At 39.6% G+C, this 27346-nt stretch overlaps 1 protein-coding gene and 1 pseudogene across 1 annotated transcript in view; one reads left to right on the top strand and one right to left on the bottom strand.

The window, feature by feature from the left end:
• Positions 1-27346, top strand: part of GAB2 (GRB2 associated binding protein 2) — a 187363-nt gene that overhangs the window by 102683 nt on the left and 57334 nt on the right. The window contains 1 exon segment of the mRNA XM_034995047.1: positions 25394-25694. Coding sequence (XP_034850938.1) covers positions 25394-25694 — 301 coding nt within the window.
• LOC118003931 lies at positions 16537-17892 on the bottom strand (annotated as a pseudogene).

Here is a 27346-nt window from a genome sequence, read left to right as displayed (position 1 = left end):
TATTGTTCACTCAGACAAAGGTGGAGAGGGTGCGTAGAAATAAAAGGATTAGGTGGTTTTTACTTCTTAAGATGAAAGGTCGTGGTGCTTCTATTTCCTAAAGTGGTCAGTACCTCATTCCACAGAGACAACTCTGAATCAGCTAAGTTGCCGCCATTAAAACTATACAGTTATAAGGCAGACTTTGGGGCCCCCAGAGCCCTAGTGTGCCACTTCCCCTTCTCTTTCAGATCCTCTGTTCCACATTTGGGATTCGTTCCTATCTTTAACCCTGATCTCCAATCTGAGATCATTCTAAAGTCAATATAAATCGTTATGGACCGGGCGCCTGGGTGGCTCAGTCAGTTAAGCGGCTGCCTTAGGCTCAGGTTGTGATCCCAGTGTCCCGGGATCAAGTCCCACCCACATCAGGCTCCCTGCTCAGCAGGGTGTCTGCTTCTCCCTCTGCCTCTCCCCCCACTCGTTCTCTCATCTCGCTGTCATGCTCTCTCAAATAAATAAATAAAATCTTTAAAAAAAAATCGTTATGGACCACTGCTAGGAAATTTTGGGAATTTAAAAGATAGTTTGTATACTTATATCAAATCACCATGATGTACACTTTGAATATCTTGCAATTTTTTATGTCATTTATACCTCAATAAGGCTGAAAAAAAATAAACTGACCCAAATTAATATATATATATATATGGGACTTATTTTAGAATAAAAAACTTTGGGTCCTATCTTTAAAAAAAAATACTGGTATAATGATACCAAGGAGATTTGGATTCTTGTTCCAGCTCTGTATGGAACTTCCATGTATGAGCTTAGTAGGTCATGTAGAGCCCATGGAGTAGTGTCTGTATGGGAATGTGTTTCAGAGACACATACTTCAGGCAGCTGGATGGATGTAAATTAGGGCTCCCAAGAGGCAGGCAGGGCATTTATTTGATCACCTGAGTTAATCTTCACAATTAGGTTCAGTTTCTCCTTCCATCCTTTGAATTACTTCCCTGCATTTATATTAGGGAAGAGAAAGCCAGCTTCCAGAAGAACCCCCATGTTCATCCTGTACCTTAGAAAAGCTTTTCACGATATTCCCTCATGACCAGCAAATTCCAGAAAGCGCTGGATTCTTTTTTTTTTTTTTTTTTTAAGATTATATTTATTTGCGAGAGAGAGAATGAGAGACAGAGAGCATGAGAGGGGGGAGGGTCAGAGGGAGAAGCAGACTCCCCGCCGAGCAGGGAGCCCGATGCGGGACTCGATCCCGGGACTCCAGGATCATGACCTGAGCCGAAGGCAGTCGCTTAACCAACTGAGCCACCCAGGCGCCCGAAAGCACTGGATTCTTTGCCCTCATTCATGTATATCTACAGTCTGAGTACCGTCGGGAGATTGTCTAGTACGGTAGCGCAGGAAGTTCTGCCTGACATTGCCAACCCTTTGCCTTTTCCTGGGGCTTAAAATGTCAAAACTATGAACCATAGCAGTAGTGTTCTCCCCACGCCTGGGTTCACATGCCCAGTTAACAGACCAGAGCTGGAAGTACAGCTGAGATCTCCATGATCCACTTATTCTTCCAGTGCAGCTCACTAAATTGTAACCTTATTTTATTAATCATTGTTAATAATGTAGTTCTTTGTTTCTCCAAATGGGATTCTTGGACACTCTGTAGTATCCCTGGACCATTTGTATCCCTGGACCCCACTCCAGACCAAGTGAGTCGCAATCTCTATTGGGCCTGGGACCTGGGAATATCTGCACTAGAACGTGTGTCTTGGAAATTCTGATACACACCCAGGTTTTGAGTACCGCTGTTGAAGCAAGGAAGTCACACAATCAGGTATGTGTTTAAGAAAGTATGAAACTAGGTCTTTAGGAAAGCCCAAGAGCCTTCTAATCTCCCATTACTTGAAGTGGGGTAGTCTGATGAGAGAAGTCTTTGTCCTAGAGGAAGGGAAACAGTTTAACTCTATTGATGGGCATTATTTGTCTGTCTTACCTCCAACTTTGCCCTGTTTTTTTCTGGTAACCTTACTTAATTCAGAGCTTTAAATACAACTTAGATCAGAGCATTCAAGGACATGAAAGGGAGATTCCTCAATGGAATGACCTTTGTTTCTCCAAAACACATAGGGTTGGCAACAGCTCATTTGTTGTTTTGTCAATGAGAGAGGTAATTCCACTAATGGATTCCCTGAGTCCTCTGCAGAAAAATTGACCTGGTCTTTGGGGAATAATCTCATAGAATTTAGTCAATGTAATCACTCATACAAGGCTCTTTGGTTTCCCAGATGTGACCCTCTTTCTCTCACACATGTCAAATTCATTTTACTCCCTTGTTTTTGATGCATTCAAGGCAAAGAATGGACAGAGTGCACTGTGCTAGGCTTGTCAGAGAGATGTGGCTGTGGTTCTCACCATAAGTCATGACACAGCCCAACTACTTGCTCAGCTCAGGCAGGAAATCTTGGGAGTCTTACTCTTCATTCTCCCATATCCCCCATATCTCCCATATCCTCCCATATCCCTCATATTGCCAAGTTGGTCATTCCGGCCTCCAAAGTGTATCTTGGATATTTATGTCCTTTGCCACTGGTCCAAATCACCATTATTTCTTGAGTAGCTCTCTGTCTGGCCTCCCTGCTCATGCTCTTTGCCCTTTTCACTCCATTTGCCACAAGCGAGAATGATCTTTAGGAAATGTAAATACAGGAAAAAAAAATGTAAAGCCATTCAGTGGTTTCATGTTCTATTTTCTTAAAAAAAATACCTAAGAATATAGATTAAAATGTGAAAGTTCCCTTATTTCATTTCTCATATACCCACTCTCCTCCACAAACCACTGGTACCATTTTGGAATGCTTTTCTAAGCATTTGCAAAACACAAGATTTTGTGTGTGTGTGTGTGTGTACATATATGTATACTGTACGTACACATATGTGTGTGGTGATGTGCTTACATATGTGTCCATAAATAGGATCATACTACATTGTTCTTGAGCTTGTTTCTTCAGTTGCTGATATATCAATATATATATTTATCCCTGCTATGTCGGGATCTTGTTCTATTTAAGATAAAATCTAAACTTCATTAAATGACCTACAACGCACCATCATCATCTATCACTGCCTTTCCCTCTTGCTACTTTCCATTCTGCTCACTATGCTTCGGCATGACCCCCTTGTCAGGTCCTCCCATGAGCCAAGCTTTATTTCTCCTCAGGGCCTTTGGCTGCTCACCTGGGGACATGACAGTGGTTCCCACATGGTGGACTGAGTCCTTGAAAACATATACACTTACACAATTCACTAATGCACGGAATTTATAAGTATTCATACTTTTAAAAAATGTAGACATTGTAATCAATAAAATAATTGAGTTAATTGATAGTAGTTTTTATTTATTAGCTAATAAATACTATAAGTCATTTTGCTCTGTGGGGGGATTCTCAAATTTTAAATTTTACATTAATACTTGATATCAAGAATAATTGACCTGTACATCCAAAACTAATATATCACTGAGTGTCAACTACAACTTTTTTTTAAAGATTTTATTTATTCACCTGAGACAGAGAGAATGAGAGACAGAGAGCATGAGAGGGAGGAGGGTCAGAGGGAGAAGCAGACTCCCTGCCGAGCAGGGAGCCCGATGCGGAACTCGATCCCGGGACTCCAGGATCATGACCTGAGCCGAAGGCAGTCGCTTAACCAACTGAGCCACCCAGGCGCCCTCAACTACAACTTTAAAACAAGTGATTGACCTACAGGAAGAAAAAGAAAAACATAAAGCTCAGCATGTGAAGCTCTTAAAATCATCTCAGACCACTTTTCTAGCCTGCCTTCCAGTGATTTCCTTTCCACACAGGTTTTCATCCTCCTTCCTTCGGCTTTACCAAACTTAGCTTTATTATTTGAACACACCAAGCTTTCCCATATATAGGCATTCCTCCTAATCACAGATGTCAGATTCTGCATTTGTAAATTCACCTACTTGCTAAAATTGATTTATGATCCCCTCCCCCCAAAGCAAAACCCACAGTGCTTTCTTTCATGGCCAGTCACATATGTGCATCTGTGGCACAGCAAAGAATTTCATTTCCCCACACACACTCCCAGCTGAGGTAGAACAAAGTGATGCCCTGCCTTCTTGCTTCAGCTCTCATGCTGTAAACTAGTGTTCTTTTCTCCATCTGTTTAATGCCATGTTTGTCACATTTTTATGCTTTTTATTGGTGGTTTGGCTCTTTAAAAAGGCCCTGAAGCAAAGTGCTTAGAGTGCTGTCTAGGGTTCCAAAGCTCAGGAAAATCGTGCTGTGCCTTACAGAGAAAACATGCATATCTACAAGCTTCATTCAGACTTGAGTTACAGTGGTGTTGGGTGAATTCAATGTTAATGAATCAACAATATCTATTAAATAAGGAGTCTTTAAACACAGACATGAATGAAATAAGATTATGTGTCGATTAACAAAAATATTGTGACCGTAGGTTTGCAGGAACCTAACTCTGGTTTTCCCCTACGAGAAATGAATCCATGTTCACTGATTTGGTGTTCTTGGTGACTTTATAGACCATCACTACTGTGAATAACAAGAGTTATGTGTACTCCTGTTATTCCCTTTTCCTGAAAAGCTCCCCCTCCAGCACTGTTTCTTTAACTAGCAAAAACTCTCATCCTCCAAGACCCAACTCAAATGTTGCTTGTGCTCTGCAGCTTTCCCGGACTCATCCCAGACAGAGTGGTTCTCTGTTCACAACCACTAGTAGAGCTGTGACCTCAGAGGACCAAGTTACCTGTGTCCTTACCAGAGATGGTGAGGTCCTAAAGGACCTGGTACTGATAGGTTTGAGAAATGTTGATTGAGTGATTGGAAGGAGGTAGGAGAACTAAAAAGGAATGGAAAAGGAATGGGGAGTGAAGGACACTGAAAGTGGATTGAGTAACGAGTATGATAAGAGCCTGTGGGCAGGACCTCTGAGTTACTCTTATAACTGTTTGTTACAGAACAAACAGTTCTGGGTCTCAGTATAGGATGCATGCTTAAAACCTGTGTTGACTAGTGACCTCAGTTGCCTTAGCCAAAAAGGGGAAAACCTGGCTCCAGGATCAGCTTGATTTAGGACTCACATTGCATCAGGATCCATCTTTCTAACTCAACACTATCTGGGTTAGCTGTCCTCAGATTCCAAATGGTGGTCACTACAACTTCAGGCTCATATCATTACAACTTTCTGTCCAGTGAAAGAGAGAGCCCACTTTGAGTAAGACACACTGAAGTCCTGGAGTGGAATCTTAATGACTGTGCAAACTGGCTTCAGTCATGTGCCCATTGCGAACCAAGCATTAATTGGCTTAATCTAGGATCCCATGATTTCTACCCCCTGAAGCCTAGGGTTGGAGTCAGTTTCACATAAAAGATCACACAGAAGTGATCTTTTGTGTTTATGCGCCATCTCACCCAGGATAGAGATGGTTAGAATTCTGAAAATGTTAACATTAGTAGGTCATCTGACTAAAAGGTTTTGTTTGGTTTTTACCAAAGAGGAACAAAGAGATATTCTTTTTTTTTTTTTTTTTGGTATACTTTCATTGAAGAGTTCTAAAGTACATAACATGTACCAAGTACTTTGCTAAATGCTGGTGATACAAAAGCTCCCTGACCTCACAATGTAACAGTCAGTCTTGTGGTAAGATAAGGTCTATTCTCTTCCCTAGGAACAAATAATGTTCATTGGAATCAGAGGAAAACTTTATTACTGATAAATGAGTCAAGAGCATGTAATTATGCCGCTCTCTCCTAGGGAATTTGGATTTGAGGAGTGGAAATAATTCTGGACTAGGAGCTGAGACCTGAGTTCTAATCCCTCTATTTCTATCGCCAACTGTGAACTTGACTTTCATAAATGCTCTAGCCAGTGTGTCTCAACGTGTAGTCAGCAGTTTATCTGTATTAGCTTCTCAAGTTCTTTCTGGACGCTAGCTCTGACCCGCCAGAAGATCTGGGGTTGTGATCTCTGCCAATTGTTTAGCCTTGATGAAACTCATTTTCCTCATCTGTACAAAGGGGATCATAGTTGCCTTGCAGCATTGGTTTGGATTAAAATGTGATAATGGATAGAAAGCACATGATATGTAGCAGGTGCTCAGCAACTGCCATTTTTTCCCCCCTCAGAGTGTAAAGTCACTGGGTCAAGAGTAGTTGAAGTGTTCCTAGAGTAAGAATAGCAAGAAGCCCTTTCTCACTCAGGAAGTGTTCCTCCAGAAATATGTGACCATTACGTGACCCACTGGATTCTCTTACTGTTTGTTCTTAACTGCTATGGAACATAAGACTGGCCTAGTGTACTTCATGCTGCAGTGTATTGGGACATGGCTGTGCCTCACGTGCTCAAAAGCCAAGTCAGATTCTTCTGTGTCTTTGTGATTGAGCTAGTGTTTCACTTAGAGAAAGGTGAATGAAAGCATGTGTGTGTGTGCATTTGTGATATTGATGAATATTTTTTTACCTATAAAGCCAAGAACTTTTTGAAGATGCAGATACTATGTTTTTAATAACCCTGACTAACAAGTTCAGTCTGTTGATACCATCCAGTAACCTCAGATTCTGAGATTATATTATAACTAACTATAATCCTCACCTGACAGGATTCTCCTGGTTTATTGGCAGTTTTTGGCTTTACCCTCATCAGAAAGAGGGAAGTTCAAAGGACACACCCATTTCTAGGAGTTACACAAAACCCTCTTCCAAGAAATGTCTTGACCTTTCTACAATTTTAACCACAAGGCATGTGAGATTTGGTATCTAGAAAGATGATATGAGGCTCTAAGTCCTTAGTCATCAAAGAAAAGTTCTGTTATCTTTGATACAATACCTAAGGCAGGGCAGAAGATTCTGGAGTTTTAGAAATATTTTCAGCTGTTCAGGCTGAAAGTATAAGGGGGTTCTAATTAATAGTAGGTTATGTAAAAGCACACAACCCTCTATTTGAAGAATCTGAATAATCTGATTGAATGAGTTGTTACCATATTAGATTTTCTTGGTTAAAAATATATAAGACTCTCAAAATTGGAAGAGACCTTCGTCCCTTGTCTGTCTACTGATCCACTGCTTGAGCCCCCTTTTCAGTCTCCCTCCCCATCCCTAGCCTAAGTCAAAGGTCAGCAAACAGATCTTGCCCAATACCTCTCTTTTTCTACATAGTTTTAAACAAAGCCATTCTCGTGTGCTTACAGATTATCTGTGGCTTCTTCCCTGCCACTCCGGATTTGAGTAGTTGGGACAGACTATACAGCCTGCAAAGCCTAAAAATATTTACTCTCTGCGCTTTACAGAACAAGTTTGCTGACCCATGGCTTGGGCTCTCTAGACACTCCTCTCCAATGCTGAGTAGTTTTCCAGTTTCCAAGGGCCCTGCTGTGGACCACTCTTTCAGAAAATTCTTACTTACTTACACGGAGCCAAAATCTGCTTTTCTGTAGTATGTGCCTACTGGCAGTAGTTCAACTTTAGTATGTGGGATCACCCAAAATAAATCAAATTGCTCTTCCACATGTCAGCTCCTTATATCTTAGAACACTGCAATCATGACTCCAGGTGGAACCTCACTGAATCCTAGTACCGTAGGATTTCAAGTCCCGTTGTCACCACCAGAACTGAACACAACATCCTGTGCGTTATGGCCAGTTTAAAGCTAAACTGGGGCCTCCTGGAGTTTTCTAGGTGCCAAGAGCAATAGGAAGATCTCATGGCCTCATTCTACATGCTACCTTGGAATCTTAACCTAAAGAACAGAGACAGGTTCCTGTGGAACATGTGCTCTCTGCTCGGCAGCAGGGAGTTATGCAATTTCCAGGTCATATGTACCCACGGTACATGTCTGTGGTTTGAATGGTTGTGAAATGGTTTGTTTTTTTGACTGGATTTGGGTACAAAAGGAAAACAGTCACTCCTGTTTCATCAGAGAAGATGGTGGCATTCTCTTAATCACAGACACAAATGGAAGGTTCTTTCTTGAGAGTAGGCTGCTCTACCATATACTTCTTTAAGCCCCATTGTTGAACAAAGTGATTTACATTGTCTTTTCCTTTCTGTCTCCTTGCCATCTTCTCTCACGTTTACAGATTACTGCAACAGCTTTCTAAATAATTTTATCAGCCTCTTATTTTTCCTTTCTCTGGTTCATTGTCATCATTCTGCCAGATAACAGTACAGGAACAACAGTCATGTCTCTGCTGATCTGTACTCTTCAGTGGCTCCCCATTACCAGTAAAAGAAAAGCAAAATTTCTTAGGGTGGTGTTCAAGGCTTTCCAGAACCACCAAGCTCTTCCTTTTCTCCTTTTCCACATTTAAAAGAGACTATTCCATATTTTCTGAACTTATCTTAACATTTTCCCATCCCTAGGCCTTGGTCATATTGTGTACTCTATAAGAAATGTCCATTTCTCCTTCCTTCACAAAACCATGTATCAAACCCTATCTTCTTCATTGTTCATGTTCATTCATATTTCACTTCTCTCTCCCTGCCCCCCTCCCAGTTTGATTTCCCTGCTTCAGTGGCCTAACAGCATATTATGTCTCCTTTTATGGTACTTCTAAAAATTTGCTTTTTTTTTTAAATTAAGTAGGCTCCACACCCAATGTAGAATTTGAACTCACAACCCTGAGATCAAGTGTTGCATACTCTATCAACTGAGCCAGCCAGGCGCCACAAAATTTGCTTTTTATTTTAGGGACATGTGTTCATGTCTTTTGTTCCTGCAACATTGTAAACTCATAAATTATTTGAAAGGAGTGGTTAGATCTTGCCTCTTTTCTATATCCCTCAAAACATTGAGCAGAATTTTGCTTGTTTTCCTGAATACTGTAAAAGGAGCTTATTGATTTGGCCTGAGCAGTGAAGTAGCAGGAAGAACTAAGTGGAAGTAGATGGTTTTGAGCCTGAGAGACTGGAAGAAAAGTCATACCTTTGACCGAAAGAGGCAGAACCCGGAGGAGTTGCTGATGTGTGATACAGGGCATGAAGAAGGAAAAAAATGCTGGCTTCTTAATGATGATCAAGTAGAAAGAACAATGAGTGGGAAATGTGGGGATCTTTTATAGTGAGAACTCTCTTGCCAGTTTCATGATCTCAGAGTCTCCTTGGAATGCTTTAGACTCAAGAGCTATGTACTCGCCACCTATCATGCCAAGTCTGGTTCTAGGTGCTTTTATATTTTTAAACCTTACTTATTACTCTATGTACTAATACTAGTTTTGTATTTTCTCCCTTTTAAATGTGTGGTTATTGAGGCTTAGGAAAGTTAAAAAATTTTGTCCCAGTTTATAGAGCAAGAACTAGGACTGTAATTTGGGTATTTTCACTCTGATCTGAAGCTTTTCTCATCCCACTCTGCAGCATCTCCCTCATTCTGCTCTCCTCATTTCTCTCCATTTGTGCCCCTCACTTTGAGTTTTCGTTGATCTGAATTAATAAGGTTTCTTCTGCTTGGTTGGGTTATACCAGGAATTAGGCAGAATGTGATACCTTTAAATCTTCATATTGTCTACTTTAAGTGACTTAATATAGTTTATTATTGAAAATGGAAAAAGTTTCATGATGAGATATTTAAGCCTAAGTATGTATACCTGTGTTTTAATGAAATTTAGCTATTTTGTGTAATTCTATAATTAGAGTACTTATGTGCCAAAGGAAGGCCCTATGTGAGGATCTGGGGAAGAGGAAGACCAGACCCTCTATTCTGAAAGAACTCTAGATTTTGGAACCTTGTGAGAAGGATGATCAAAAATGGTAACATTACAGGATAGCATTGAAATATAAGCAAAACTTTGGAGAATTTAGAAAAGGAGGAAGATTGGGAGGCTTTTCAGATAGGAGGAAATTGAGAGTGTGGAGGTAGAAAAGTATGTTTAGGGAACAGTGAAAATTAAACTTGGTTTGAGTAGTTACAGTGTGTGTGTGTGTGTATGTATGTGTGTAGATAACAAAGTATAAATAAAGGAGTAGAAATGAGATGGGAAAGTAGGTTTGAGCTAAATTGTAAAGGCCCTAAAACTGAGCCACAGAACCCAAGAGTACATCAACAGATGGAATGGATAAACACAATGTGACTTATACACACAACGGAATATTATTCAGCCTTAAAAGGGAATGAAAGTCTGACACACGCTACAACATGGATTAACATTGAAGACCTCGTGCTAAGTGAAATAAGCCAGTCACAAAAGGGCAAATATTGTATGATTCCACATATATGAAGAGTTAAATTCATAAAGGCAGAAAGTTTAATGGTGGTTTTTAGGGACTTGATAGAGTGGGGAGTAGGGAGTTAGTGTTTAATGGACCCAAAGTTTCAGTTGGGGAAGATGAAAAAGTTCTGGGGAAAGATGGTATTGATGGCTCAACAACAGTGTGAATGTACTTAATGCCACAGAACTGTACACTTAAAGTGGTAAAAATGGTAAATTTTATGTTCAGTATATCTTACCACATTGAAAATAGATTTTAAAATTTTTAATTAAAAAAAAAACCCTAAGCCATAGAAATTGAACTTTGTTGTGCAGATGATGGAGAGTCATGAAAATTTTGGATAGTGGGAGCAGTAACATGATCAGAATTTTGCTCTGATTAAACTGGAAGATTAAACTGGATGCATTGGTAAGCATTTAATTAGGACAACTGGTAGGAAACTCTGACAGTACCCCAGACTATACACATTAAGCGCTTAAAATAGAGCAGAAAAGCAAGCATGATATGGTACATGTATTTTGGTGGATATCTGTATATAATTACTAGGAGTAGAATTGTGGGGTCCTGGGGTGTATGTTCAGCTTTAGTAGATACTGCCATAGTTTCCCAAAGGGTTTATACCAATTTACACTCTTGCTAATAGGGTATGAGAGTGTCAGTTTCTCCATATTCTTCCCAGTGCTTATGATTATCAGTCTTGTTGGTAAAACCATTCTGGCGGTTATGTCCTGGTGTTAATTTGCATTTTCCCAATGACTAATGAAATCAAGATCTTCTTATATGCTTATTGCCTTTTGGATCTCTTTTGTATAGTGGCTATTCAGATCTTTTGCCAATTTTTCTATCAAGTGGTCTTTCTCTTGCTAATATGTAGGAGGTTTTTTTTTTTCTTATATGTTCTGAATATGAGTCCTTCATTGAATATATGTATTGCAAGTATCTCCTCTTACTTGGCTTTTCATCCTCTTGATGTTGCCAGACACTAAGTTTAATGTAGTACCATTTATTACTTTTTCTCTTGTTTTAGTAACTTTTGAGTATTCAAGAAAGCTTTGCCTACCCCAAAGTCATGAAGACATTTTCCTCTAAATGCTTTATTGCTGTATCTTTCACATTTGGATTTATAATGATCTGAAACTAATTTTCACATGTGGCATGAAATAAGGATTAAGAATCTTTCCCTATAATTATCAAATGACCTATCACCATTTATTAAAAAGATCATTCTTTTCTCTATAGCAGTATCACCTTTTTCATAAATCTAGTGACTGTGTATGGGTCTGTTTCTGGATTCTTCTGTTCCATTTGCCTATTAAGTCTCTCTTTTAGGCTCTCTTTTAGTCTTCTAAATAGACAAGGCTTTCCTCCCAGTGGTTACCTTTGGTTATATGCATCTAGCCCTGGAAATGGAAAGTAGAATGTATTTGTTACTTTATTGCAGCATAACAAATGGCTTGAAACTTACTGGCTTTAACAACAATAAATACTTAATATTTCATATGGTTTCTGTGAGTCAGGAATTCAGGAGCGCTTTTGTTTGGTGGATTTGGCTCATGAAATTGCAGTCAGAAAGTTGTCTACAGCTGCAGGCATCTGAAGGCTTGACTGGGGCTGAAGTATGTGCTTCTAAGAAGAGCTCATTTACATGGCTGGTGGGAGGCCATAGTTCCTCACCATGTGCAGTCCTCCTCAGTACTGCTTGAGTGTCCTTACAACATGGCAGCTAATCCAGAGGAGAACAGGAAAGAAGCTGTCGTGTCTATAATTACTTAGCCTTCAAAGTCACACACTGTTGTTTATGCAATATCCTCTTGGTCATCCTTATTCAGTGTGGGAGGAGACCACATAAGGCTGTACTAGGAAGTGAGACTGATTAGGGGGGCTATCTTGGAGACTGGCTGCTACACAGAAAAACAAGAGATGATAGTTGGCATCTTATGTATATTTTTATTGTCTATCTGGGAACTTTTATTCTCTAAGGCCAAGAATCATGCCTTGTCTTTACAGTACAAGAATCCCTAGAGCTGGTATGTAGTTGGGAAGGTTGAGAAATATGAATGACTCTTCGTCTACTCCATTTTGTGCCCTCCTGCTCAGAAGCCTGAACTCTGAAGTTCACTCATATTTTCACGTTGTGATTTCCTAAGGTCCTCTCCCCATCCCTGAGTGGGAAAGATTGAGGACAGCTGGATCTGGTCATAGTCATTAGCCAGCTATTAACAACCTTTCTTTCCATGATGTTTATTTTTCTTCTCTGAGAAATAGTCATTTCCTCCTTATGGTTTTCTTCAAATACAGTTCCTGTCTATGAACATTCTTTTTTTTTTTTAAGATTTTATTTATTTTAGAGAGAGAGAACACAAGTGGGAGGAGCAGAGGGAGAGGGAGAGAGAATCTCAAGCAGACTTTGCACTGAATGCAGAGCCTGACACAGGGCTCTGTCCCATGATCCTGAGATCATGACATGAGCTGAAACCAAGAGTCAGACACTTAACCAACTGACTATACCAACCCAGGCACCCCCCATCTATGAACATTCTAATTCTATTATGGAGCAGTTTCCTTTTAATTAAACTTTATTTTGAGATAACTTTAGTTTCATAGGTAGTTGTAAAAATAATATAGAGATCCCATACACCCTCTACTAGTGTCCCCCCAGTGGTCACATCTTCCAAAACTATACTACAGTATCACAACAAGAATGTTGGTATTGAGATCCGGAGCACTTCCATCACTGTAAGAATCTCTCATACCACCCTTTTATAGCCATACTCATATCTGTCCTACTCCAAGCCCCTTCTTAACCACTGACAACCACTAATCTGTCCATTCCTAAATTCTTCCATTTCAAGAATTGTAGGTAAGTGCAGTTGTGCAGTATGTAGCCTTTTGGGATTGGCTTTGTTGACTCAGCATAACTCTCTGGAGATGCATTTAAGATTTTATGTGTGTCCATACTTTGTTCCTTTTTTTTTTTTATTGCTGAGTAGTATACTATGGTATGGATATATTACAGTTTATTTAGCCATTCTCCCATTGAAGGACACTTAGATTGTTCCAATTTGGAGCTCTTATAAATAAAACTTAAACATCCATGTACAAGTTTTTGCATGAAATAAATCTTTATTTCTCTGGAATAAATAGGAGAGCAATTGCCGAGGTATATAGTAGTTGCATGTTTAGTTTTTTAAGAAATGGCCAAAGTACGGGTGCCTGGGTTGCTCAGTCAGTTAAATGTCAACTCTTGATTTCGGCTCAGGTCATGATCTCAAGGTCATGAGATCGAGCCCTGTGTCGGGAGAGCTCTCTCCCCCAAAAAAACAAAACAAAACATTAAACAACAATAACAAAAATGGCCAAATTGTTTTCCAGGGTGGCTGTATCATTTTAGATTATTACCAACAATGTTTGACCCATTTTCTCTGCCTCATTACCAGCATTTTGTGTTACAATTCTTTTATTTTAACCATTCTGATAGGTCTGTGATAAGATCTCATTGCATTTTAATTTGTGTTTCCAGAATGGCTAAAGCTATTGAGCATCTTTGCATGTGCTTATTTACTATCTATATATTCTCTTTGGTGAAATATCTTTTCATGTCTTTTGCACTTGTCCTAACTGGATTGTTTCCCTCTTTTAACTGTTGAGTGTTGAGAGTTCTTTATATGTTCTAGATACTATTCTTTATTGAATATGTGGTTTGCAAATATTTTCTCCTACTCTAAAGCTTGTCTTTTTATCTTTTTAAAATTTTATTATTTAAGTATACTTGATATACAATGTTATTAGTTTGAGGTGCACAACATAGTTATTTGACAATTCTATACATTATGCAGTGTTCATCATGATGGTGTAACCATCTGTCATCATACAACATTATTACAGTATTATTGACTGTATTCCCTATGCTATACTTTCATCTCTGTGACTTATTTATTTTTATGTCTGGGAATTTATACCTCTTTATCCCCTTCAGCTATTTCACACATTCCTCCCACTCCCCTCCCCTCTAGCGACTACCAGTTTGTTCTCCACATTTATGAGTCTGTTTCTGCTTTGTTGTTATTGTTGTTTGCTCCTTTTGATTTTTAGATTCCACCGGTAACTGAAATCATATGGTGTTTGTCTTTCTCTGACTAACTTATTTCATTTAGCATAATACCCTCTAGGTCCATACGTGTTGTCACAAATGGCAAGATCTCACTCTTTTAATGGGTGAGTGACATTCATGTGTCTGTGTGTTTGTGGGGGGTGGTGTCTGTGGGTGTGTACACGACATCTTTATTCATTCATCTGTTGATACACACTTGAATTGTTTCCATACCTTGGCCTTTGTAAATAATGCTGAAATGAATATAGAGGTGCATATATATTTTCGAATTAGTGTTTTCAGGGATTTGGGGGAGGGGGCAGTAAATACCCAGGAATGGAATTACCAGATCATATGGTATTTCTATTTTTAATTTTTTGAGGAATCAGCATACTGTTCCACAGTGGTTGCACCAGTTTACATTTTCACCAACCTTTGTGCACAAGGATTCATTTACATTTCACCAACCCTTGTGCACAAGGTTTCCCTTTTCTCTGCATCCTCACCAACACTTGTTATTTCTTTTTAATAATAGCCATTCTGACTGGTGTGGGGTGGTAGCTCATTGTGGTTTTGATTTGCATTTCCCTGATGATTAGTGATGTGGAGCATCTTTTCATCCATCCATCTTTTAGCCTCTGTATGTCTTTGGGAAAATATCTACTCAATCCAAAAAGTTGGATTTTTTTTTTTTTTTAGCCGTTGAGTTGCCTAAGTTCTTTACATACTTTTTATAGTAACCCTTTATCAGAAAAATCATTTGCAAGTATCTTCTCCCACCCAGTAGGTTGCTTTTTTGTTTTGTTGATGATTTCCTTAACTGTGCAAAAGCTTTTTATTTTGGTGTAATCCCACTTGTTTATTTTTGCTTTTGTTTCCCTTGCCTAGCATAAATATATTGCTAAGGCTGATGTTCAAGAGACTACTTCCTTTGTTTTCATTTAGGAGTTTTATGGTTTCAGGTCTCATATTTAGGTCTTTAATCCATTTTGAGTTTATTTTTGTGTATGGTATAAGAAATTTCATTCTTTTGCATGTAGCTGTCCAGTTTTCCCAACACCATTGATGAGAATATCTTTTCCCCATTGTATATTCTTGCCCTCTTTGTCATAGGTTAATTGACCTTATAAGCATGAGTTTTTTCCTGGGCTCTATCCTGTTCGATTGATCTATGTGTTTATTTTTGTGCCAGTACCATACTGTTTTGATTATTATAGCTTTGTAGTATATCTTGAAATCTGGGATTCTGATGCCTCCAGCTTTGTACTTTCTCAAGATTGCTTTGACTATACAGGGTCTTTTGTGGTAACATCCAAATTTTAGTATTATTTGTTCTAATTTTGTGAAAAATCCTTTTGGTATTTTGATAGGGACTGCATTGAATCTGTCATTTGCTTTGAATAGTATGGACATTTTAACACTAATAATTTTTCCAGTTCATGATCATGATAGATCTTTCTATTTGTTTGTATCATTTTCAGTTTCTTCCATTACTTTCTAATAGTTTTCAGAGTATAGATCTTTTGCCTCCTTGGTTAAATTTATTCCTATCTTTTTTTTTTTTTTTGGTGCAATTGTAAATGGGGTTGTTCCTTAGTTTCTCTTTCTGCTACTTCATTATTTGTGCATATAAACACAACAGATTTCTATATATTAAATTTTGTATCCTGCAACTTTACTGAATTCATTTATCAATTCTAATAGTATTTTGGTAAATTCTTTAGGGTTTTCTATGTGTAGTATCATGTCATCTGCAAATAGTGTAAGTTTTACTTCTTCCTTACCAATTTGGATGACTTTTATTTTTCTTATCTGCTTGCTGCCAACTAGGACTTCCAGTACTATATTGAATAAAAGTGATGAGAGTGGACATCTGTGTCTTTTACCTGATCTTAAAGGAAAAGCATTTAGTTTTTCACCATTGGGTATGATGTTAGCTGTGGGTTTTTCATCTATGGCTTTTATTATGTGGAGGTATGTTCCCTCTAAACCAACTTTGTTGAGAGTTTTTATCATGAATGGATATTGAATTTTATTAGGTGCCTTTTCTGCATCTATTGAGATGACTGTATGGTTTTTATCCTTCATTTTGTTAATGTGATAAATCACATTGGTTGATTTGTGGATATTGAACCATCCTTGCATCCCTGGAATAAATCCCACTTGATTGTGGTGAATGATCCTTTTATTTTTTCCCCCCTCACTGCCTTTGATCAGGTCTTTATTCAAAATTTGCTGTCCAAAATGATTTGACTTTTATAGAATAAACAAATTTAAGTTTTTATGCAGCAGGCTTCTTTTCTTCCATGGTGGGTTTCTTTTCTGCAATCCTCTTCTTGGCTGTTGGTTTCTTGGTAGCTGCAGGCTTTCTTCCCACCAAAGGTTTCTTCTGCTTCTTAACGCCAACAGCCTCCTTTCCTTTCTTCCCTACCACAGGCTTCTTGCCTGGAACCCCTTTCTCATATGATTTGGCTTCTAATTTGCCTTATCCATCTGGAGTTTGTGATTCTTGGCCTGGCAAAGAATGGTGTTCTGGCACATGGACTTTGCATATGGGTTTAACTTCAACATGATTCTCAGGTTTTTCAGTGGTTTGTTCTTCAGGACTCTGCGATGAATCTTCTTGCACGGTGCTCAGAGGGCTCTTTGGATCTCTGGGCTTTTCAAGATTCTGCTAAGGTCTGTATTAAGCATCTTATGCATTGAAAGGTTGTAGTTACTCTTGAGGGAGGCAGGCTTACACCAAGTGCCATACAGATCATCTAACTTGCAGAAAGCACTTTCAGTCCAAATGCAGAAATATGGCATGTGCTCACCAGGAGCAAGTTAAAAAACGCTCAGTTTGGTTACATTAAGTAAAGTAATTCCAGGGATGTTTTTGAAGGCCTTGATGATTCCGTTGCCCTCATTATAGATGGTGTAGGGTCCTCTGTGCTGAATACAATGATGGTTTCTCATTTTGCCCTTGCCAGCTCTCATTCACCTAGACCTTTTTGATACAATTCCAAGCTTTAGCTTTCTTAAGAAGCAAAACAGTCTCCTAGGCCTTCTTGTAGCCTTCAACTTTACCTTCAACCGCCAAAGGAAGCTCAGGAACGTCCTCAATACGGCGACTTCTAGACATGACCAGCGGTGGTAAGGCTGAGTGAGGCAGCCAGGGCAAAGCAGATGGTATGTCACTTCTGTTGTGTTCACTGTGCAGTGCTAACAGCGCCAGGTTTGGGTTGGTGCAAACATGTGGCTCCCGCGACACATATTTCCAAAAGCACTCTGGCCAGAATGGTAAAGTCTCACTGCCTCAAACTCTGGGAATTTGAACCATGGCTCTACCAGTACCCCAAGATTCAACTGGTTTGCCGCCACTGATTCACTTACAGCATATGGCTATTTGTTGTTTTTGTGCAAGTTAGTGTGAACAAAGCTCACAGTATCAGGTCAATGGGAGATTTGAGGCAAAGTAACATTTTTGCCAGATGACTCTCCCTTTTCAGAGTACACGGAACTCAGTGGAGGAACACACACCATCGCATGGGGAGGACAGGGCCATGCTCCTCTCAACCCCGTGGCTCCTATAGGAAAAATGTGAATGATCCTTTTAATGCATTATTGAATTTGGTGTGTTGACATTTTGTTGAGGATTTTTGCATTTATGTTCATCAGAGATATTGGCCTGTAGTCTTATTTTATTTTACAGTATCTTTTTCTGGTTTTAGTATCAGGGTAATGCTGGTCTTATAGAATGAATTTGGAAGCTTCCCTACCTCTTCTATTTTTTGGAATAGTTTGAGAAAATAAGTATTTACACTTCTTTAATATTTGGTAGAATTCACACGTGAAGTCATTTTGGCCTGGACTTTTGTTTGTTGGGAGTCGTTTTTTTATTATTATTACCCATTCAATTTTGTTACTAGTAATTAACATGTTCTAATTTTCTGTTCCCTCTTGATTCAGTTTTGGAAGATTGTGTGTTTCTAGGAATATTTTTCTTGTAGGTTGTAGGTTGTCCAGCTTGTTGGCATATAATTTTCTGTAGTAGTGTCTTACAATCTTTTGTATTTGTGTGGTACTGGTTGTTATTTCTCCTCTTTCATCTCTAGTTTTATTTGAGTCCTTTTTTTTTTTCTTGACGAGTCTGACTAAAAGTTTCATTTATCTTTTCAAAGAACCAACTCTTGATTTCATTGATAGTTCCTACTTTTTTTTAGTCTTGACTTCAGTTATCTCTGCTGTGATCTTTATTATTTCCTTCCATTTACTAGCCTTGGGCTTTGTTCTTCTTTTTCTAGTTCCTTTAAATGTAAAGCTAGATCATTTATTTGAGATTTTTCTTATTTCTTATTTCTTTTTTTAAGATTTTATTTATTTATTTGACAGAGAGAGACACAGCAAGAGAGGGAACACAAGCAGGGGGAGGGGGAGAGGGAGAAGCAGGCCTCCTGCCAAGCAGGCAGCCCGATGCAGGGCTTGATCCGAGGACCCTGGGATCATGACCTGAGCCGAAGGCAGACGTTTAACAACTGCACCACCCAGGCACCCCTGAGATTTTTCTTATTTCTTGAAGTAGACCTGTATCACTATAAACTTCCCTCTTAGAACTGCTTTCACTGTGTCCCAAAGATCTTGGACCATTGTGTTTTCGTTTTTGTTTGTCTCCATGTGTTTTTTTATTTCATTTTTTATTTCTTTGTTAACCCATTGGTTATTTAGTAGCACATTGTTTAGCCTCCATGTGTTTGTGGTTTTTCTGGTTTTTTGTTTTTTAAGTAGATTCCATGCCCAGCATGGAGCCCAGTGTGGGGCCCAAACTTAAAACCCTGAGATAAAGACCTGAGCTGAGATCAAAAGTCGGACACTTAGTCAACTGAGCCACCCAGGTGCCCCGCTTTTGTTTTTTATTGTAGTTGAGGTCTAGTTTCCTACTGTTGTGGTCAGAAAAGATACTTGATATGATTTCAGTCTTCTTAAATTTATTGAGACTTTTTTGGTGGCCTGTCAATTTTTCCTCAAGAATGTTCTGTGTGCACTTGGAAAGAATGTGTATTCTGCTGTTTTTTTTGATAGAATATTCTGTATATATCTGTTAAGTCCTTCAGGTCTAACGTGTCATTCAAAGGCACTGCGTCTGTATTAATTTTCTCTCTGCATGATCTATTTATTGTTGTAAGTGGGATGTTAAAATCCCCTACCATTATTGTATTAATGTCAGTTTCTCTCTTTATGTCTGTTACTGGTTGCTTTATGTGTTTAGGTGCTCCTGTGTTGGTGCATAGATATTTACAATTGTTATATCTTCTTTTTGGATTGATCTCTTTATCATTATGTAATGCTCCGTTGTTACAGTCTTTATTTTAAAGTCTGTTTCGTCTGATACAAGTATTGCCATCATGGCTTTTCTTTCAACTTCCATTTGCATGGGATATCTTTCTTCATCCCTTCACCTTCGTCTGTATGTGTCTTTTTGTCCTCTTAACAAAGGCTTTTGCAGAGCAAAAGTTTTACATTTCATTGAAGTCTAATTTATAAGATTGTACTTTTATGGATTATGCTTTTGGTGTCAAGTCTAAGAACTCTTGCTTAGCTCTAGATCTGATAGATTTCCTCCACAGTTTTTTTTTTTTCTAAATGTTTTATAGTTTTACATTTAAGTCCATGATTCATTTTGAGTTAATTCTCGTATAAGAGGTGAGATTTAAATTGAGGTTCATTTACTTCTTTATGGATGCCCAATTGCATTATTTATTGAAAAGACCATCTTTCCTCCACTGAATTGCTTTTTCACTTTCATCAGAAATCAGTTGGGCATATTTGTGTGGGGCTGTTTCTGGGTTCTGTGTTCTATTCCTTTGTTCTGTGTGTGTGCTTCTGCCAACACCACATAGTCTTGAGAACTGTAGGTATATAATAACTCTTGGAATCTAGTGAATTAACAATCCCTCTTTTATCTTCCTTTTCAGAATTGTTTTAGCTATCGCACTTTCTTTGCCTTCCCATATACTTTTAGAGTAATTTTGTCTACGTCTATAAAAACTCTTGCTGGGATTTTGATAGAAATTGTGTCAAATCTGAGCATCAGTTTGGGGAGATGTACTATGTTGAGTCTTCTAATCCATGAACATGGTATACTTCTCCATGTGGTTTTCTTTTTTCCTTTCATCAGCACTGTATAGCTATCAGCATACATGTCCTATACATATTTTGTTAGATTTATACCTATTTCATTGTTTAAAAACAAACTATGAATGGCATTTTATTTTTATTCTCTATCCCCACGTGTTCACTGCTGGTATGTAGAAGCGAATGATTTTTATATGTTCATCTTGTATCCTGTGACCTTGATGGGGTCACTTATTAGTTTCAGGAGTTTTTTTTGAGTGTTTTTTTTTCTAAATTCCTTGGGATTTTCTGTGTGGAAAATTATGTCTTCTGCAAATAGGGACAATTTTTTTCTTCCTTTCTAATTTGTATGCCTTTTATATCTATTTCTTTATTGCCCTGACTAGAACTTTCAGCACCGTGTTGAATAAGAGTGGTGAGAGTGAGCAGACATCCTTGCCTTGTTCCTGATTTTAGGGGAAAAGCATTAATTACAAAGTATAATGTTGGTGTTGATCTTTTGTTGATGCTTTTTATCAAACTGAGGAAGCTCCTCCTCTCTTCCTATTTTTTTGAGTTTTATGAATAGGTGTCAAATTTTGTCAGATGCTTTACTCTGCATCAATTGATACGACCGTGTGGTTTTTCTTTAGCCTATTAGTATAGTGGATTACACTGATTGATTTTTGAATATTGAATTTGTTATTTGTGGGCGCCTGGGTGGCTCAGATGGTTAAGCGTCTGCCTTCGGCTCAGGTCATGATCTCAGGGTCCTGGGATCGAGTCCCACATCGGGCTCCCTGCTCCTTGGGAGCCTGCTTCTCCCTCTGCCTCTCTCTCTCTGTCTCTCATGAATAAATAAATAAAATCTTTAAAAAAAAAAATGAATTTGTTATTTGTTATGCACCTATAGTAAGTTCTGGGAGACCAGTAATTCATGCTGTATCCTCAGCATCTAGAATAATGCCTGCAGCATAGTAAGCACTAAACAAATATTTGTTGGATGGATGAATGGAAAGAAGGAAGGAAGGAGGCATAAATGAGGCCAGAGAGATAAGAAAGTTTCAGCAATAAAGACCCTTGCTTAGTAACATTTAGCAGATGTCTACCATAAAGATTTCTAGAAGAATAGGATATGTTCATAATCTACTTGGAAAGGAACAACAAATACCAAAAATATCTGTAATATGTTGTAGAAAATGACAGGTCATAAAAAGTACATAAAAAGTATATGAAGGTTCAGAGGAAGTAGAGGTCCATTTCAGCTAAGAGGATCAGAGAAGTTGTCATTGGAGCTAGACTTTTTGGAGTTGGTTATACTTGGTTCTCAGTTGTTTGATTTTTTTTTTAAAGGTGCATTGACTTGGAGAGAAAGTGGTGTGGCAGAAGAGGGATGAGAATTTGGGACTAGACTAGGCAGCCTCGTCTGCTCTGCCATAAATTTATCGGCATTTGATAAGCAGTCATTTATCAGCCTGCACCACTTCCTTGGAAACAGAACCTGACAGGCTCCGATTTTATCTGTAGCAGACACCTTTTTCTTGTTTATGAGGGTGTGTCTGTGTGTGTTTATGCTTGCACCTGCACACCAGTGATTTGGAGACAGCTCTTTCTACAAAGACAAGCACTGAAGGGGACACATGAACTGAAACACAAGCTAAACTATTAACAATACATTTTTAAAATGTACCTTGCTACCCACACACTTGTATATGCACACACACACACAAGCCCACACAGAATTCTATAAGCAGTGGCCTGGGCAAGATCTTAGGTGACTGTAAATAGATAGTGCTTATTTTTTTTAATTTTCTTCAGCTCTATCCTGTCTATACCTTTTCTTCATTTCAGTGTAAGAGTTATTAGGCACCAGTTATATCCCTGTAACCTACTAGATGCTGTAAGGAGTTCATTTAAGAAAATGATTAGCCAGGGGCACCTGGGTGGCTCAGTCGTTAAGTGTCTGCCATTGGCTCAGGTCATGACCCCAGCGTCCTGGGATCAAGCCCCATATTGGGCTCTTTGCTCCGTGGGAAGCCTGCTTCTCCCTCTTCCACTCCCCCTGCTTGTGTTCCCTCTCTCACTGTGTCTCTCTCTGTCAAAAAATAAATAAAACCTTAAAAAAAAAAGAAAAGAAAATGATTAGCCAATTAATTAATTCAATACATATTCATTGATAGCCAGCTATATGTCAGGCACTATTCTAAACACTGAAGATGCAGCATGGAATAAAAAGAACCAATCCTTGCCCTCGTGTTTACATTTTGGGTGGTAGATACAGAAACTCAACAAAAATGTGGTATTTTAGGTGGTATAAGTAGTAGTAAGACCAGTATTGCAAAGTAGGGGGGAAAGAGAGTGTTAGGATTGGGTGATCAGGAATGTTCCCCTCCCCCCCCAATAATGGGACATTTGAATAGAGACTTGAAGAGAAGATGTCTGGGGGCGGAGTATTTCAGGCAGACAGAACACCTAGAGCAAAGGCCCTGAGGCAGAAGTATGTGACTAGTATGGCGAGAGCAGAATGGCCAAGGCAGAGAGTGGCAGGAGATGGCGTAAAAGATGTAGCATGAGAGAGAGATGACCGTCAAGTCAGACCCGTTGGCCATTTTGCAGACTTTGGTTTTTACTCTGAGATGGAAAGCCTTTGGGGACTTTGTGCAGAGAAGTGACATGATCTGATTTATATCAGCTTCCATGTTGAGACTTGGTTGCAGGATGAAAAGGTGGAAGCAGGGAGACTCCAAAATGGTGGGCTAGACCAGTGAATAATAGTGGAGGTGCGAAGAGACCAGATTGTAGATGTATTTTGAACTGTTTGAACCCATAGGATTTGTTGTTGGATTAGATGTGGAATGTGAAAGGAGTCAATGATGACATCAGGAATTTGGTCTGAGCACCTGGAAGGCTGGAGTTGCTGTTAACTGAGATGGGTAAGATTACAGGAAGAACAGGTTTGGAGGATATGAAGAGTTTTGAGCACATTGGGTTTAAGATGCCTATTAGTGAAGAGTTGGATATAAGACTCTGGAGTTCAATAGATGGATCTGGGCTGGAGGAATAAATTTGGGAGTTGCAGCAAGTAGATGGTTTTTAAAGCTGTGAAACTGAATAAAATAACCTAGGGAGTGGGTGTAGAGAGAGAAGAGAAAGAGTCTGAGAATTGAGTGTGGGAGCATTCCAATATTTAGAGGTCAGGGAGATGAGAAGGAACCAGTACTGGAGCCTGAAAAAGGCCAGAGGGATAGGGGAATTGAGGGTGAGTTCTGAAGCCAAGGGTAGAAGGTGATTCAAAGAGGACAGAACAAACCAGTATCAGGTGCTGCTGAGAGATCAAGTAAAACCCAAAAGTTGCATTAGCGGCCTTGAAGTCTTTGAGACCTTTGTTGAGTTATGTCAGTGGTAGGACTGGGGCAGCCTGTTTATACTGGTTTCCAAAAAAGAATGGGAAGAAAGGAAACAAAGATCCAGTAGTATAGAAAACTCTTTTTGAAGTTTTATTGTAAAGTGGATCAGAAAACTGGGCCAGAGTTGGAGGGGGATATGGGATGAAGTCAAGCTTTAAATTGTTTTTCCCAGGATGGGGGATGTTAGTGTCCTGATGGGAATCATCCTAGTGGGAAGGGAAAACGCAGTGATTCCAGAGAATGGGAGAGTGTTAGAGTGGTGTCCCCTTGTAGGTGAGAGGGAGCCACAAATGGAAGGACATTGGCTTTAGATCAGATGAACTGTGCATGCTCCCCAGTAACAGGCTACTTTGCTGCAGATGCAGGCTGATGGATAAATTTGGTGCTGGAGCCTGTGTAAATTCTCTTAATTGCTTATATTTTCTCATGAAACAAAAAGAATGGGCATGCTGGAGATTTAAAGAGAGAGAAGTTCAGAGACTGTTGCCAAAGAGCAAGAGAAAATCATAGACTATGTAACCGTGGTAGGATTTTGAGGTGGCCTGGGGGCCCACTTGCAATACAATAATCTAGTCCTTGGCATTTGTAGTGTTTCAGGGTTGTGTACTAGGTGCTCTAGGTACATTTGCATAATGAAAACCCTGCCAGGTAGGGAGGGCAGGTAGTGGTGATACTGATTCTCATTCTACACACGAAGCAAGCTCCAAAGCAGTAAGTGACTTAACCTGCAGATCACACAGCAAGTCAGTGGTTAAACGTAGACTCCGACCCAAAGCTCCCTGTTACATGTAACATCTTTTTACCACTTTGTAATGGTGTCTGCTCATAGATGACACAGTCTTGTTGAAGAGATGGAATGTAGAAGACAGCATAAGAAAATATGTAATCAAGTGTTAAATTGTATGGCATGATACAAGGAGTTTATTCAGTGATACACGTTGAGTGCTTAATATGTGCAAGGCCCGATTATAAGTACTCGGGCTATCACAGTGAGCAAGATAGTGAAAGAAATCCTAAAGTTCTGTGCTTTGGAGAAGTTTTAGAAGGCTTTCTATGTGACTCTTCCAAGGCATCATCATTTGGTAAAAAGCACAATGTACTAAAAGTTCAGGAACTTGTTTTTCTGTTCCTTGCTGTATGTGACATTGCTTTAACTCTCACCATGCCTTGCTGGGTTCCCCGTCCATATACTGAGATGCTAATGGTTTTGCAAGTTCCACCTGAATAAAAGTACTATGAGTTTGAGTCTGTACTCTAGCCTAGGGAATAATTGCTCAAAAATGTTTGTCTCCATCTAACTTCTTGATCTAAAAAATGGGATGCCACATCTCATTTCATAGTGATAGGACCCTGTTTCCATAGTGAAGTGTTGCACTAACATGCATTCTAAAATCATCCTCTAATTTTTAAACTCTGGGTAAGTATGAAAGAGAGATAGGGGCCATGTTCAGCCTGCAGGTGCAACAGTCCCTGTCCTTAACCTAGTGATTTCTGAACACCCGTTGAGAGGCTTTGAAATAACTAATGACTTTTTTTCCCTCTTCTTCCTCCTTCCTATTCAGGCCTGGAAGAAACGCTGGTTTATCCTGCGGAGTGGCCGGATGAGCGGTGACCCAGATGTTCTGGAATACTACAAGAATGATCACTCAAAGAAGCCCTTGAGGATCATCAACCTGAACTTCTGTGAGCAGGTGGATGCAGGCCTGACCTTCAACAAGAAGGAGCTGCAGGATAGTTTTGTGTTTGACATCAAGACCAGCGAGCGCACCTTTTATCTGGTGGCTGAGACAGAGGAGGACATGAATAAGTGGGTCCAGAGCATCTGCCAGATCTGTGGCTTCAATCAGGCTGAGGAGAGCACAGGTAGGAGAACAAACACGGACCTTTCTCCCAAGGGGCAAGGTGCTTCCTGGAGGGGGCTTAGCCGTTGGGGCTACGATGAAGGCCTTCGGATTCCTTGAGCAAGGACAGCAGACTGCAGCTAAAGGCTCTCCTCTCTGCAGAGGAGTAATAGGCAAAGAGTAAGAGTGTGTAGGGTTTGGCCAAATACCAGAGGGACCCCTGGCCCTAATGACATTCTGATGGGAACCTGAGATGTGTTGAGATTATGTTGAAGCTAAGGTACTTTGTGGTGTTTCTTCAGGTACTTAAACACCACCCCCTATGTCAGCCCTGCACCTTTCCCCCCTTGCCTCTGCTTCCTAGCGCTCTGTGCTCTTACCTGTCACTCATCCCATAGGGCAGCTCTCACCAGGATTCCTTCTCTGGTCCACCTCTGGCTGTTCTACCCCATCTGTTTCAGACCATCCTGCACAGTTATACTTGCCACTTTTTTTTTCTTTTGGTTTGTGGTCCTCTGTGATTACTGTTGATGCATAGTCCAGTGTTCTTTTATATTCATTTGGGAGGGAACAGGACAGAAAGGCGGAAATACTGATACATGTTTGGGTTTTGTTGACTTTCACAAAAGAGTAGCCCAACTTTTTATTTTTTCAGATTTATTTACTTGAGAGAGAGCAAGTGTAAGTGAGGGGAGGAGCAGAGGAAGAGGGAGAGAGAGCCCCAAGCAGATCCCCCACCGAGCGTGGAGCCTGACATGGGGCTCTGGGGCTCGACATGGGGCTCGACATGGGGCTTGATGCAGGGCTCGTCATGGGGCTTGATCCCATGACCCAAGATCACAACCTGAGCCAAAACCAAGAGTCTGACACTCAACCGACTGAGCCACCCAGGAGCTCTGAGTAGCCCAACATTTTTAACTGAGTTTTAAGTTGCAGAAAAGCTCTTTGATATTTGTTTGGACTCATCCCCAACTTGGGAATGATTAAGAAACAGATTTTTTTCTGAGGCAGGTGGAGAACCTAAATCAGTAGTTCTTAAACCTGGTCACATGACAGAATTAAAGAGGAGCATTTTTTAAATGTTGATGCCAAATTTTTAAAATGTCCATGCCAAATCAGTTCACTAGGAATCTCAGGATTGGGACCTAAGCATGAATGTCTTTTCACAACTTCATTCTGAGTGGCAAGGGTCTGAGGCACCCTTGCTTATATTTTATGTCTGGGCAATATTACATCTGTAAAATTTTCTTTGTCCATTCATCCATTAGTGGGCGCAGGTTGTTGGCATGTCTTAGCTATTGTAAGTCATGCTGCAATGCAATGAACGTAGAGGTGTAGATATCTCTCCGAGACAGTAATTTCAGTTCCTGCAGATATATACCCAGAGGTAGAATTGCTGGATCATATGGTAGTTCTATTTTTAATTTTCTGAGGAACCTCCATACCATTTTCCATACTGACTATTACCAGTTTACATTCCTACCAGCAGTGCACAAGGGTTCCCTTTTCTCTGCATCCTTGCTAGCACTTACCTCTTACCTTTTTGATAATAAGCAGTTAACAGGTGTGAGGTGATCTCTCATTGTGGTTTTGGTTTGATTTACATTTCCCTGATGGTTAATGATGTTGTACACCTTTTCAGGTAACTTGTCCATATGAAGATCTTCCCTGGAA

Source organism: Mirounga leonina, unplaced genomic scaffold, assembly GCF_011800145.1.
Source record: "Mirounga leonina isolate KUSES-001 unplaced genomic scaffold, KU_Mleo_1.0 Mir_92, whole genome shotgun sequence".
NCBI lineage: Eukaryota > Metazoa > Chordata > Mammalia > Carnivora > Phocidae > Mirounga > Mirounga leonina.
The sequence above is the reverse complement of the archived record's forward strand: the minus strand, read 5'-3'. Positions and strand labels throughout refer to the sequence as shown.